The sequence below is a fragment of the Pseudophryne corroboree genome, chromosome 3 (genome assembly GCF_028390025.1).
Source record: "Pseudophryne corroboree isolate aPseCor3 chromosome 3, aPseCor3.hap2, whole genome shotgun sequence".
NCBI classification, from domain to species: domain Eukaryota; kingdom Metazoa; phylum Chordata; class Amphibia; order Anura; family Myobatrachidae; genus Pseudophryne; species Pseudophryne corroboree.
In genome coordinates this window covers 153,164,712-153,180,001 of record NC_086446.1, presented here as the reverse complement: position 1 = coordinate 153,180,001, position 15,290 = coordinate 153,164,712, and the positions used below count along the sequence as shown (strand labels likewise).

At 44.7% G+C, this 15,290-nt stretch overlaps 1 protein-coding gene across 1 annotated transcript in view; it reads left to right on the top strand.

The window, feature by feature from the left end:
* LOC135054975 (E3 ubiquitin-protein ligase DTX1-like) overlaps positions 1-15,290 on the top strand; it is a 42,460-nt gene that overhangs the window by 10,090 nt on the left and 17,080 nt on the right. The window contains exons 2-3 of the mRNA XM_063958492.1: positions 10,788-12,561; positions 12,658-12,719. Of these exons, the coding sequence (XP_063814562.1) occupies positions 10,788-12,561; positions 12,658-12,719 (1,836 nt within the window). The remainder of the gene's footprint in view (positions 1-10,787; positions 12,562-12,657; positions 12,720-15,290) is intronic.

The window sequence follows — 15,290 nt, the reverse complement described above, 5'->3', positions numbered from 1 at the left end:
GATGAGGGCTGGAGTTGGAAAGTCTGCTGTTCGACCTTTGCATGGCTGCGCTCGGCACACTTATATTCCAGGTCCACTGGGATGGTAAAATATGAACAAGTCGGTTTCAATGAAAAACTAATGTCCAATTTTTGACCTGATGACATTTTAAATGTTGGTATTTTGACCATGTCTGGATTTTGAACTATGGGGCCCATATATCAATGAAATTAAAACTCATTGTATATGATAAATGGTGCTCCAGCCAATCAGCTGTTAACTGCCATGTGTTTGAAAAATGACGAGCTGATTGGCTGGAGCACCATTTATCATACACAACGAGTTTTAATTTGCTAAAACTCATTGATAAATGGGCCCCAATGGCAGGCATAGTGTGTGTATCACAGCTTGCATTCATTCGCTCTGCAGATGGACAGAAAAGTGGGAGCATACATATGTGCCCATGTATGTTTGCATGGTTCTGCCACTTACCCCTGGATTGGCAGTCAGGGTGGGCCTAAGGGGCCTGCTAACATTGTACAAAAACAGCTGTGGTCTGTTCACGCAATTTAATATGCAGTTAAGAAGAAGGACTCGTATACGCCTGAGAATTCCATATTAGCGAGTGTTCATTGGCACGTTTGCCGACAATAGTATACGGATTGTGATTGGCCATGTGAATGCATATGTTATGCTTTTGTTTGCATTTTCTAGCATATTTTCAGCAGGAGATGGAGCGGTCTCTGCTGTATTAGACATGTTTTTAACTCCGCCTCATAAGGGGAGATGAGTGGACAAGTTTAGAAGTTGCCCGTTGGAACCAGTCTCTAGCTAGCATTTATCAAGTACATTTTTTAAAATCATATGTTGCTATTGGAAATCTCTCCACTTGTCCACATATGCCGACTTGTTCCTTTTATATATGATCCCAGACTTTTCTGTGGCTTAGCTTCCAATATTATTCGTACACTTTACAGTACAGTTTATATACACCATATATATCTATACATCTACTATATAAAAGTGAAAATTTGTCCTTCTGTCTTTCTATACAAATCCACAGTTTTCAAGCGAAGATCGTGAAATTTTACATACAAGCGTATTAAAACACGAAGGAGGCAATTAAAACAATTTGAAATCCCTAGCACCCCCTAGGGGGAAAGACAGCAGCACAGAGTATACCAGGAGACAGCATAACTCCGGAATTACTGGAGCAATGTACTCAAAAATTGGTACACATCTGCCTTACAATCTGGCAACAAACACTGAGGGGGGAAGACACCCCTAGAACCCTTAGGGGTGAGGCAGCAGCACTGAGTATTTCAGCAGACAGCATAACTCTGGAATGCCTGCAGCAATTTGCAACAAACTTGGTACACATGACTTATAGGCTCTACACACTGGGCGATAATACTCAAAGATATGAACAATCTCATTTATTAATGAACGAGATACCGTTCATATACTTGAGTGTGTAGGCACCAGCGATGAATGATGCGCGGCCCCGCTGGTGCCCTTTCGCCTGTGCATGCAGGGCAATATGGACTATCTCGTCCATATTTGCCTGCACTTCTGTGGAGCCGGGTAACGGGGGGAGAGAAGAAACTTCACTCCCCCGTCACTAACCCCCCCCCCCCCCCCCGCCACAGCCGTGTCGGCAGTATCCGCCGTCGGGTAACTCGGCGGCGGATCGCTCAATGTGTAGGGCTCCTAACGCCCTGGAAACAAACACCGTGGGGGTTAGACACCCCTAGCACCCCTAGGAGTGGGACAGCGGCACAGAGTATTTCAGGAGACAGCATCACTCCCGAATGGCTAGGCCAATTTACAACAAACTTGGTACATATATGATGTACACTCTGGAAACAAACACTGTGGGGGTCAGACACCCCTAGCACCCCTAGGGGTGGGACACCAGCACAGAGTATGTCAGCAGACAGCATAACTGTGGAAGGCCTGGAGCAATTTTCACCAAGCTTGGTACACATCTGACTTACAATCTGGGAACAAACTCTGTGGCGGTAAGACACCCCTAGCACCCCTAGGGGTGGGACAGAAGCACAGAGTATTTCAGGAGACAGCATAACTCCAGAATGCCTAGACCAATTTACAACAAACTTGGTACACATATGTCTTACAAGCTGGGAACAAACACTGTGGGGGTAACACACCACTAGCACCCCTAGGGGTGGGCCAGCAGCACAGACTATATCAGGACATGCATTATATGTCAGTGATGACAGGTCTGCATGTGACAGGGCCAGTGACATGATGTGAGGAGGGGAATGGAGGTGGCACAAACCCACACACTGACAGTTAAATAGTGGAAGTAGCACGGTCACCCAGCAGCACAGAGTATATCAGGAGATACATAATGTGCTGTGCTATATAAGAAACTGTGGAGTGTTTGGGGGGGAGGATCTATCTAGGTACTTATCTAACATATATAACAGCGAAAATTTGTACTTCTGTCCTTCTGTCTTTCTATACAAATCCACAGTTTATTAAAACACGGCCGAGACAACTAAAAAATGTTTTAAATGTATAGTGGGAAGAGCTGGGTCCCTTGGGGGACCAAAAAGATATATATATATATATATATATATATATATATATATATATATATGGGGCATCGCAGGAGGGAGGTTGGCAGGGGACACTGCAGTGAAGGGGTTTATAGTCCTCGGGTTTGTGCTCACCGGGAAAGGGGGAGAAATATGGTGCCGGGGCATATAGTTATCACGGGGACGTTGGAAGGGGAATATTCTCCACTTGCCCTAATCTTCCTCCCGGCTCCCGCTCACCCTCCACCGCTGACGGGGGTCCCGGTGTGACAGGGGCAGCAGTGATGGACTGCCGCAGCTGCCCCTGAACCTCATCACTGCTCCAATGCCGCCGCTGACGAGTCCTGATGTCCCGGGGCAGGAGTGAAGTACTCCCGCAGCCCGTCCCTGCTTCTCCTCCCGCCGCCGCGATGACAGGGGCAGCACGGCAGCATTGATGGACTGCCGCAGCTGCCCCTGAACCTCATCACTACTCCTGCTCCAATGCCGCCGCTGGGATCCTGGGCTGGCCAGCAGTGATGGTGACAAAAGTAGGTGGACACTGTCAGCCTGTGTCCACCTACTTATTGTTCAGTTGGGGGGAGAGTTTCCCCTACACCTGAACGATTAGTTGGGAAAAATCAAACAGGTTTGATTTTCCCAACTAGTTGGACAGACCGTTTCTGGCCGTTTTTTAGCGTGTGGGAGCAAACGGCTGATAATTGTTTCCTCCCACACACTGCCAGATTATCTTTCCAACCAGCCAACTAGTTGGCTGGTTGGAAAGATATCGTCCTGATGTATGGCCAGCATAAGGCTTAGTAAATAGACCCCTTAGTTAGGTGAAGCAACACCTTGAGGGTGAAAGACAATCATGCCTCTGAGAAGCGCATCCACCTATAATGTGTTATTTGTATCCAGTAAAAAGTGTCATTGCACACTAGACCCCAGTGCTAAAGCTCATTGTATGAAAGGCATGGGTGCTCTCTGTGTTACTCCGAGCAATAAAACCATTTTCAGTTGTTAGCTACACAAATATCTGTCACTGTAGTATTCACCTCTCTCTGTCAGAGCACAGCACCCAGGTCTTTTGCTCATTAAACATTAATTAGGAGGTGGGGAAGATTGACCCCCAGGCTCTGGTCGCTGGGGGGATACAATGGAATTTAGATGGGGGGAGGGACCAGCTGGGCTGTGAATAAGAGAGAGACAGATGCCCAGAAAGAGAGAGGCTGGTTGAGGAGGGGGTTGGTTTGGTTTGTGAGTGCACAGGGGAGCAGGAGATTTATTCACAGACAATAAGAATGAGAATTAATAATGTCCTGGGAAAAGGGACTTTTCTCACAGTCCTGAAGTGCCCCTAACTGTTGCCCCCTGTCCGAGTGACACTCTCCTTTTGTGGGCGAGACGTGACATGACGTGTTCAGCTAGGCACTGTCAGATGACCGTCATATTGCCTTATATTGGGAAGAGCTAATGTACCCTTTCCTATCACCTTCACCACAATAGCTGCTTTATACTCGTATTCAACATCTGTTGTGATTAACAATTACCACGGAGAGTACATTGTATAACATTCAGTATTGTACAATTAATCGTTCTCCTCTCCTGATGAAAATGTACACATCCTCTTTTCAGCTTGGTGCCTTTCTCTTCCCCATACTATATTTTAACCCTAAAAAGTGCTTAGTGAGTGCAAGCATTACTTCCCTTTGAATAAAAACACCCAAGTATTTAAAAACATTGTCTTATTGAACAAAGCAGTCATTCCAAAATGTTCTAGATGTCATTTGAGAAATGAATATGGCAGCTCACATTGGCCCTCATTCCGAGTTGTTCGCTCATTGCCAAGTTTCGCTATAATGCGATTAGTCGCTTACTGCACATGCGCAAGATTCGCAGAGCGCATACGCTTAGTTATTTTACTCAAAAGTTAGGAATTTTACTCACGGCATAACGAGGATTTTTCATCGTTCTGGTGATCGGAGTGTGATTTGACAGGAAGTGGGTGTTTCTGGGCGGAAACTGACCGTTTTATGGGAGTGTGCGAAAAAACGCTGGCGTTTCTGGGAAAAACGCGGGAGTGTCTGAAGAAACGAGGGAGTGTCTGGGCGAACGCTGGGTGTGTTTGTGACGTCAAACCAGGAACGAAACTGACTGAACTGATTGCAATGGCTGAGTAAGTCTGGAGCTACTCAGAAACTGCTAAGAAACTTCTATTCGCAAATCTGCTAATCTTTCTTTCGCAATTCTGCTATGCTAAGATACACTCCCAGAGGGCGGCGGCATAGCGTGTGCAATGCTGCTAAAAGCAGCTAGCGAGCGAACAACTCGGAATGAGGGCCAATGTTGTTAATATTACTATGGGGTCTATTTATTAAGACTTGGATGGAGATAAAGTGGACGGAAATAAAACACCAGCCAATCGGCTCCTGTCATTTTTCAAACAGCCTGGAGCTGATTGTCTGGTACAGGTTGAGTATCCCATATCCAAATATTCCGAAATACGGAATATTCCGAAATATGGACTTTTTTGAGTGAGAGTGAGATAGTGAAACCTTTGTTTTTTGATGGCTCAATGTACACAAACTTTGTTTAATACACAAAGTTATTAAAAATATTGTATTAAATGACCTTCAGGCTGTGTGTATAAGGTGTATATGAAACATAAATGAATTCTGTGAATGTACACACACTTTGTTTAATGCACAAAGTCACAAAAAATATTGGCTAAAATGACCTTCAGGCTGTGTGTATAAGGTGTATATGAAACATAAATGCATTCTGTGCTTAGACTTGGGTCTCATCGCCATGATATCTCATTATGGTATGCAATTATTCCAAAATACGGAAAAATCCGATATCCAAAATACCTCTGGTCCCAAGCATTTTGGATAATGGATACTCAACCTGTATTTTATCTCCGTCGACTTTATCTCCATCCAAAGCTTTGTAAATAGACCCCTAAGCCAGTTAACTTTCCATAGGCTTTACCGCAGTTCTTTTATCACAGTCTTTCAGCAGTTGTAAAGTTTGGGAAAATCCGTATGTTACGCAAACATTTTTAGGACTTTGTTCAGAACCCCTGGGACATAACCCCCCCCAATAATTAGGCGGTGATTTGGCTAATAATGGCATGTCAGTTGTGGAGTGATATTCTGCAAAATGCAGAATAATGTGTTAATTGATGTGGGACAGTTATATGGGGGTACTGTACTGATTGGACAGGTGTGTTTAGGTTTTCAGATGGGCGTTACAGGGTTTTTTAGGTTTTTTCTTTTTTTAAACAAATTTTTAAAGTGGCTTAAATTTACAAAAAAAAAATTGATGGATCATTGTATGTTCCCCTAATTAATCTAGAGCATTAATTGGCTGGAAAACACTTGCTTTCTATAATTGTGGTGCACACAGGTCCCTGGTTCCAGGGGTCCCACAAAACATTCCCTGCGCCCATTTCTTCTACACTTACTTCTCCAAAGTCACCATTTATGGTGTTAGCCATTTACCTGGCTTTTTGCACATGCCCAGAAGAAACATTGCTGGGAATATGGCCACCATGCCGTTTCCCCGGAGACCTGCACATGCGCAGAAGAAACATTGCTGGGAATATGGCCACCATGCCGTTTCCCCGGAGACCTGCACATGTGCAGAAGACTCTAGTACAGAGCCAGAGCCTATTGCTTGCTAACTGCTGTTGGTTAGAATGAGAAGGGAGCTCAGGTGGATACTGCACACTGGCCCTTTCCTCTCTTAAAACGCCCCTGCCACTAACATGCACTCTTTTAGGGTACAAACGGACGTCCCCATTTTCCATTTTTAGATTTGGACTGAATGTTACTCGGGAGCACGCAGAGCCACACTAAGTGAAATGACCACGTGGTAGCTACGCTAATTCAAGCTGTAGGAAATAAAACTCTTGCTGAGGCGAATTGAATTCCCCCCCCCCCCCCTCAAAATAAAAATCCACTTGCTTTGAAAACATACTGTGTCACTTCTAACGGCACACTGTATTATGATTGGTTGGTGATGTCAGGCAAGCATTCTGCCATGCTGTAATTGGTCTTCACTGTTCTTTTGTGTCCTGTCAGCAGTTTTTTTTATTTTTTATTACATATTGGAAGGTACAGTGGAATGTGGCATAATTAACACTAGTGGATGTGTGAGCTTTCATTCTAGGGGCTTTGACGGGATGTAGTATCGAGACCAGCGGTCGTGATTCCGGCAGTCAGTATGCAGATGCCGGGATCCCGACTGCCAGAATGCAGGCAGGGGCCCAAGGTTGTCATGGTTGTCCACTACACCCATAGAGTGGGAATAGAACCTGTGTGCTCGCCTCCCTGTCTGCATTCTGGGATCCTGGCGTCTGTATGCTGGGTGGTCTTCAGTATGCCGGGTGTCGGGATCCCGGCGCACAGTATACCGGCGCCGGAATCCCGACAGCTGGCATACCAATACTTATTCTCCCTCGTGGTGGTCCACGACCCCCCTGGAGGGAGAATAAAATAGCGTGGTGCGCGCAGCGCGCCCGCAAGGGGCTCATTTCCACTCGCCACACTGTCGGTATGCCGGCGGTCGGTTTCCCGGCGCCGGTATGCTGGTCGCCGGGAGCCCGACCGCCGGCATACCATACTAAACCCGGTATGCTGACCACCAGGATTCCGACTGCCGGTCTCGCATGCCCAACCCGCTTTGACTGTAAGCAGGTGCTGACATGATTTATACAGTATATATGCTCTGTGTACAGTGCCGCGTAAATTAGTGGTACTATATAAAATAATCATAATAATAATGTTTAATAAATATGACAGCAGACATACCAAAATAACCCATCCTGTGCAAAAACCCAGCTGTTTCTTACAAAACAAATGAAATGAATAATCCTACTTTTGTGACTGTATGTCAGGTAATTGTAGCCCTGATCTTTGAATAACAATAGAGGGTTTTTTTCTTGGTCTTGGGAGAATGTCATTTTGTCTCTTCTGTCCCCTTGAAAGGAAAACCCCATAACTTCTAGAGGAAATTATGCGAGTGGCTCATTTAGTACTGCACCCACGCTAAACAAAGAGCTGCCATTTCTTTTCATAGAGGAGGTTGTCGGCTACAGTTCTCAGGCTCATTCAGAAGTTCAGTTTTTTAAAGGCAACAATACTGATTGAAGTTAGGACAGCTGTCAGTGAGCGAGTTATACGCATATCCTCCAAAAGGTTAAATGTTCACAAGACAAACTTCATTACACCCTAATTGTAAGTAACACAAGTACAGTATGTATAAAGTTGCATTTATTTAAAAAAAAAAAACATCCCAGAAACACGTAAAAAATAATATAAGTAGAAATTAGTAAAACAGACAAATGTACTAGTATTGAGCCAAATACGAACATATAGTCACACACTCACATAGAGGGGCTAATTTTGTTTGCGAATTAGAACCATAGAAAATCACAAACACACATTCAGAAAAGATAGTCCACAACAGACGCTAAGGGATAAACTTGCAAAAGCTTCTAAAACAAAGAATTGGCGTTGTTGCCCATAGCAACCAATCAGATGCTGTCTATAATTTTTTAAAAGACTATAGAGAAATGATAGACAGCATCTGATTGTTTGCTATGGGTAAGAACACCAATTTTCTGTTTTAGAAGCTTTAGTAAATTTATCCCACAGACTACCGAGAGAGTGGGATGTAGTCAGGTGACCGGCTGTTGGGATCCCGGCGGTCAGCATACCGATGCCGGGATCCCGGCCACCAGGATGCCGGCAGGGAGCCCAGAGCTATTCCCACTCTTGGGTGTCCACGACACCCATAGAGTGGGAATAGAACCTGTGGTGAGCTGAGCGCAGCGAGCCACTGAGCCCGCAGCGTGGCTTTGTTGCGCTTATCTCCCTGCCGTCACCCTCGTGGCCAGGATCGCCAGGGTGACGGCAGGGAGACAAGTGCAGTATGCTGACCAGTATGCGCAGTATGCTGACTGCCAGCATCCCAACCGACGGTCACCCAACCCCAACCCGAGAGTCACAGAGAGATCCACACATTAAAGAACAATGGGCAGATGTATTAACCTGGAGAAGGCATAAGGAAGTGATAAACCAGTGATATGTGCAAGGTGATAAACGCACCAGTCAATCAGCTCCTAACTGTTGATTTACATATTGGAGATGATTGGCTGGTTCGTTTATCACCTTGCACATATCACTGGTTTATCACTTCCTTATGCCTTCTCCAGGTTAATACATCTGCCCCAATATTAACAACGTATATTTGAAAAACCAATAATCCTAGTCTGTTATATACAGAAGGGAGTGAGATGTATGCCTATTTAAGAAAAAAAAAATACTATGATTATTCTATAAACCACAACCAACTAGAAGTCGTATGGGTCAGGAAAGAGGAGTTGTAGCATGTATTTACACAGGTACACAGTAAAAAGTGACTGATATACAGGATTTTGTGTGAAATTCAACTGAAAAATTTCACAAATTTTCCAAACAATGGGTCTGATTCAGGTCCCGATGGTATTGTGGCGCATAGTGCAAAGTACTGATGCTCGCTACTTTGCACACATGCCGGACCCTTCTGCACATGTGCAGTACGGATCTTTCATCATTAGTGATTGACAGTCTGCTGCTGTTCGGGGCGGCGACTGTTTTTCTGTCAGATGGATATTTCCTGGCCTCCTTGCAGGAACTGCGGCTGCCAGCTTGTGCGAATCCATGGGTTACGCAGCCAGCTGATGGTGTCACAGGTGATCTGATGCTATATATCCTAGGACCTAGGATGCAGCACAGATTACTAATGCTAGCAGGAGGCATCTACTTATACCAGACGCCTCCTGCTGCATTACTGTGCTAGCAGCGATGCACTCTCCAAACACGTCTGGGTTAGGCCAAGTTTACAAAAACCAAACCATTTTTTTTTAATTCACTATATTGTCAAAATTTTGGAGGAAATAAACAAGATGAAAGATAGTGTCACATGGACAGCATAAACATGCCAGACATGGATGTGGAACAGCAGGGTGTGGAATCCAGTCCAGGTATTCAGTTTGATCAAGTCTGAGCAACAGCAAATATGATTGCAGACACCTGTGAGCCTGCTGTTAAGATAGTTTCAGTCACGAGACAGTGCTCCTGATGGTGAACTAGTCATGCAGGTGATAGGCCAGGGGGGTGGCTACTGTATGGTCTCTGGAGAATTTTGCACTCTGTGTGCTAAGAACTGCTGGTAACTGCTTATGTTTAGTTGTGAATTGCCTACCTGTGGAAAATAAACCTGCATTGTGGAACTTTTACCCACTATATGTGATCCGTGTCACAATGTGTTATAAAGCATAGTATAAAAGTGTACTGTCTTGCCTTTTCTTGCATGTCAAAAGTTAGTAAATACAATATACCATATTTCTGAAAAAGTCGATCCCACATGCTGATTCTCTGACTTGAATAACTGCCTAAAACCAAACTGTTTTCCACAGCAAATTTTTTATTTTTTTGCCTTCTTGTCAACATACCACAAATATATAATAAAGACGCAGAGTTTCCATATTTACAGAGTTTATTGATGCCACAGTACTACTTTTAAAAAAAACATCTTGATTATAGCGGCTTCCTTTCTCATATCTCAAAACGGATGTAAAGAACTGTAAAATATGATTTAAATCTTGCTTGAAGTTGTAAGATTGAGAAATATGTGTCCTTGTCTACGTGCAGAATATTTGCTGCATTTTTTAATTGTGGATGCCTATTCCTTATTTCAGTCTGTAACATTAAAATTTGTAAAGGGATTTTCATTTACCACTTATACCCCTTTCACACCGCCTGAGGCATGTTGCACCTGGGAGCCTGACATGGGATCTCCGAGGGTGTGACCCGCCACATGATCTCCAAGCACCCCCCCGTACACACACAGTGAAGGGAAACTGGTTGCATCGACACGGCTACTGTTCACACCGCACAGCGAGTTCAGTTGAACATGAGTTCCATCCTGCTCGCTTCCAAGGATGAAATACTGGGTCGCTCGACCCGGTATTTTACCCCTGGCACCTTTCAGACCGTACATAAAAAAATTATGCGTGCTCATGTGTCAATGAACCGTGTTCATAGCTGGTGGTCTGAAAGGGGTTTTAAATAACAAACAGGAATATGTAAGAACTATTATGTGTTTGTCTTTATACTGTTCTGTGAATAACACCAGTTTTGTACACCACTTAATTATATAAGGCGTCATGGAACAATGAAATGCGTTGTGACCATTTCTTCTGTTTCTCCATAGGAACACTATATCCAGTCAGGAGAGTGAGCTTTCCTCTTTCCACTGCCCCTGGGCAATGTATTGCGTGGGAATGGGAAGAGCTTCCAGGGCACTGGGTCCCTTTTGAAACCCGATTATCAGTCTTGATCCAGGAGGCCTTGGAAAGACAGCAGTTGGGTGTTCGTCTTGGAGAGTCTTGCAGTGGGTCCCATGTATGCTTTCAGACTATGACCCAAATACTATTCCCCTCGCAGAAAAGGATTAGAATCCGGGCTCGGGCCCAGAAACCCTATCCCACTGTTGGCATCAAACGTCCTCCAACTGAGTTCCAGACTGCATTGGCCCAACATCTGAGTGGGAATATAAATTCCAGACATGGGTCACTTAATGCTTATGGAAGTCCTGTGACCTTCAGCCAAGGTCTAGCAGATTACAACCAGGGACTAGTGAATGCTAACCATGGACTTGTGAGATCTGACCGAGGTGTTCCTAACTACAACCAAGAATTTGTGAACTTTAACCGAGGACTAGTAAACATAAACCAAGGGCTGGTGAACCCCAACCAGGGAATAATTAACTCAAGCCATTTATTAGTGAACTCCAACCCACTAACTAGGAACTCTCAACAGAGGACAATGAACGCTAGACTTGACCCAATGAATTCCAATTATGGCTTGGCTGATGCTAGCCCCACCTTGGGAAATTCAAATAATGAAATAATGAACTCCAATCAGATATTAATGAACTTTAACTCTGGTGTTGTAAATTTCAGTACTGAACCATTGCACTCTAATGATGGACTTGTGGATTCTAATGACCTACTAGTAAATTACAACCAAGACGTAGACAATACCAGCAATGAACTAATTAACTTTGATGCAAATGTAATAAGTCCAAGTTATACCCCGTCTTACGGCAAAACCACTGCACTGAACTACAGTCCTGAGCCAGGAAATCCAAACCCAATGATTTTTGACTCCAATATTGGATTACCAAGTACTAGTCCTCAATGGGCACACATGGATTCTGACTGTAGGCTTGATAATGCTAGCCCTACATTTGTGCGTTCTATTTCTAGACAAGCAGATTCAAGAACTGGGCTGGTTAGGTCAGACTCGAATTACAAAGCCTTTAGACCTGATGTAGTAAGGTCAGAATCGAGGACTGCAGGCTGCACAACTGTTTTCAAAAGGTCCAATTCTAGATGTGAAGAATGCAGATCTGAAATATATATGTCAGATGCTAGATCTCCAGAGATTAGACCTGAAATGCTAAGATCTGATTCTAGACCTATTGAATATAAGCCTGAATTTGTCAGATCTAATTCTAGGCCTGCTGACTTCCAGCCTGGCTTGGTCAGGACTAACTCTAAACTTGGATTTGCCAGATCAGATTCTAGGTCTGCTGAATTTAGACCAGCACTGCTTAGATCTGCCTCCCGGCATGATGAAATTCAATCTGTGGTAATGAGATCCGACTGTAGAAATGTAATCTCTAGACCTGGGTTTGTTAGATCGTATTCTAGGCCTGCAGATCCTAAGCCGGAACTAGTTAGGTCTCCATCAAGATCTACTGACTCACACAATCACTTCAGGGCTGGCATAGCCGGCAGAAGTCTATCTCGTTCAGCATCACTCAGGGGAAGTAGAAGCCCCCCACCTTGCACCTGTCCACAATGCCTCCTGGTGCAGAGTGTGAAATCAGCCAGCTGGCCTGGGCGACCGTCACTGAAGACGCCAGTTAAGGGACAGTGGCATGACAGTCACCGACGTGAAAGGGGCAGAAGCATCACTAGGTAAACATTGATGTATGCTTTGGATTTTTAGTGTATGTCTGCAACATTCTACACTTATCACATGGTAATTGTTTGTAATTGTTTTGCAATTTCTAGGGTGCCTCCAGTGCCTCTCAGTAATATAGAAGGCTCAGGAATGATCTCGCCAGCTCTGGCAGGTAATAAATGTAATATTAAACACAAGTACATATGTGGGCTCATACCATCTGACGTTAATAGAAGTGTGTTTTTGTTTAAAAATTTTTTTTTAACTATAAATGAATCTGACCTTAAAATCCATTGTTTTCGATGAGTCTTAGGCTGCCCATACACCTAAAGATTTATTGTCCGATCTGGCTTGTTGAAACGAAATCTGGGAATGTATGGGAGCAATTGACAATTGACCATTTGCTCCGAAATGCAGAAAACATTACAAAATCGGTCGTTCAGACAAAATGGTTAAATCAAATGGATTTAACCAATTTGTCTGACCATCTTTGTCTGTTTTCCAGTGTTTGGGGGCAACATTACCAGATTTTTGTTCCAACCAGCCAGATCGGACAATAAATCTTTAGGTGTATGGGCAGCCTAACACTCATCGAAAACAATGGATTTTTATGTCAGATTCATTTATAGTTTAAAAAAAATAATATCCATTGGCTCTTTCTTTCACATATCTGTGTTTTCTCTGACGTCCTAGTGGATGCTGGGTACTCCGTAAGGACCATGGGGAATAGACGGGCTCCGCAGGAGACTGGGCACTCTTAAAAGAAAGATTAGGTACTATATCTGGTGTGCACTGGCTCCTCCCTCTATGCCCCTCCTCCAGACCACAGTTAGAATCTGTGCCCGGCCAGAGCTGGATGCACCTAGTGGGCTCTCCTGAGCTTACTAGAAAAGAAAGTATTTCTTAGGTTTTTTATTTTCAGTGAGATCTGCTGGCAACAGACTCACTGCTATGAGGGACTGAGGGGAGAGAAGCAAACCTACCTGCTTGCAGCTAGCTTGTGCGTCTAAGGCTACTGGACACCATTAGCTCCAGAGGGTTCGAACACAGGGCCCGACCTCGATCGTCCGTTCTCGGAGCCGCGCCGCCGTCCCCCTTGCAGAGCCAGAAGACAGAAGAAAAAGACGAAAAACGTCGGCTGAAGACTCCTGTCTTCATTAAGGTAGCGCACAGCACTGCAGCTGTGCGCCATTGCTCCCACAGCACACCACACACTCCGTCACTGGTGGGAGCAGGGCGCTGGGGGGGGCGCCCTGGGCAGCAATTAGATTACCTTTGGCAATAAAAACACACATAATACAGTCTAGCACTGTATATGTGTAAAAAACCCCGCCATTAAGTTACACAAAAGGACAGAAGCCCGCCGCTGAGTGGGCCGGGCCTTCTTCCTCAGCACACCGGCGCCATTTTCTCTTCACAGCTCAGCTGGAAGGAAGCTCCCCAGGCTCTCCCCTGCAGTATCCTGGTACAAAAAGGGTGAAAAGAGAGGGGGGGGGGGGGTACATAAATTTAGGCGCAAATTTGTATATACAGCAGCTACTGGGTAAACACTGAGTTGTAGTGTAATCCCTGGGTTATATAGCGCTGTGGTGTATGCTGGCATACTCTCTCTCTGTCTCTCCAAAGGGCCTGGTGGGGGAACTGTCTTCAAATAGAGCATCCCCTGTGTGTGTGTGGTGTGTCGGTACGCATGTGTCGACATGTCTGAGGTAAAAGGCTCCTCTAAGGAGGTGATAGAGCAGATGTGTGTGGGAGGGTGTCTCCGTCCACAACGCCGACACCTGTTTGGATATGTGTAAGTGCTACGGTAAATTTATTGCACAAAAGGTTAGGGAACAGAAAGGAAATATACCCTGGTCTGTCCCTATGTCACAGAGACCTTCAGAGTCTCCCTATGCTCACTATCTAAAATAACAAACACTGGTATCGACACGGAGTTTAACTCCACTGTCGACTACGATAATGCAAAGTTACAGCCAAGAGGGCTAAAAGATATTCAATATATGATTATTGGAATAAAAGATGATTTGCATATCACTGATGACTCATCTGTCCCTGACACGAGAGTACACATGTTAAGGGGAAGAATGCTGAGGTAAATTTCCCTCCTCTCATGAGGAAAAAGAGCGGGAATCTCCAGACAAGAGACGGCAGCTTCCCACAAGAGAATTCTCAGGCTGTATCCTTTCCCCACTAGGGCCAGGATGTGTTGAGAATCTTCCCCTAGGGTGTCCTGTTTGCACAGAAGCACTAGCTATTCTCAGGGATCCTGCAGATAGTGTGCACATTCTAGTATACTACCCAGACCGGTGATTGTGTCGGCATGGGTTTATAGCGCTGTAGCAGCGTGGACAGGTACCTTATCAGCAGAGATTGAGACCCTAGTATGCATATAAATATATTAAGATGCTGTCTTAAGTGATAGATATATAATTATAAAGCATGCCCAAGGGGACATGAGTATACTGGGTCCTAGAGTCAAAGCTATGTCGATTTCTGCTTGACGTGTCCTGTAGAATATACATTGGACAGATGATGCCGACTTAAGAGGCATATGGAAGGCTGAGGATTGTGTGGAGAGAGGTTTTCGAGCCTGGTCTCCACAGCTATAGCTGGTAATTCTGCTAGTTTGCCCTATATTCCTGCACAGCCTAGGAAAGCACGACATTATTAAATGCAGCTTTTCGAATAAAGAAACAAGGAAGTCTGAGGTGCGTCCTTTCTTGTCAGAGCCGGGGGCAGA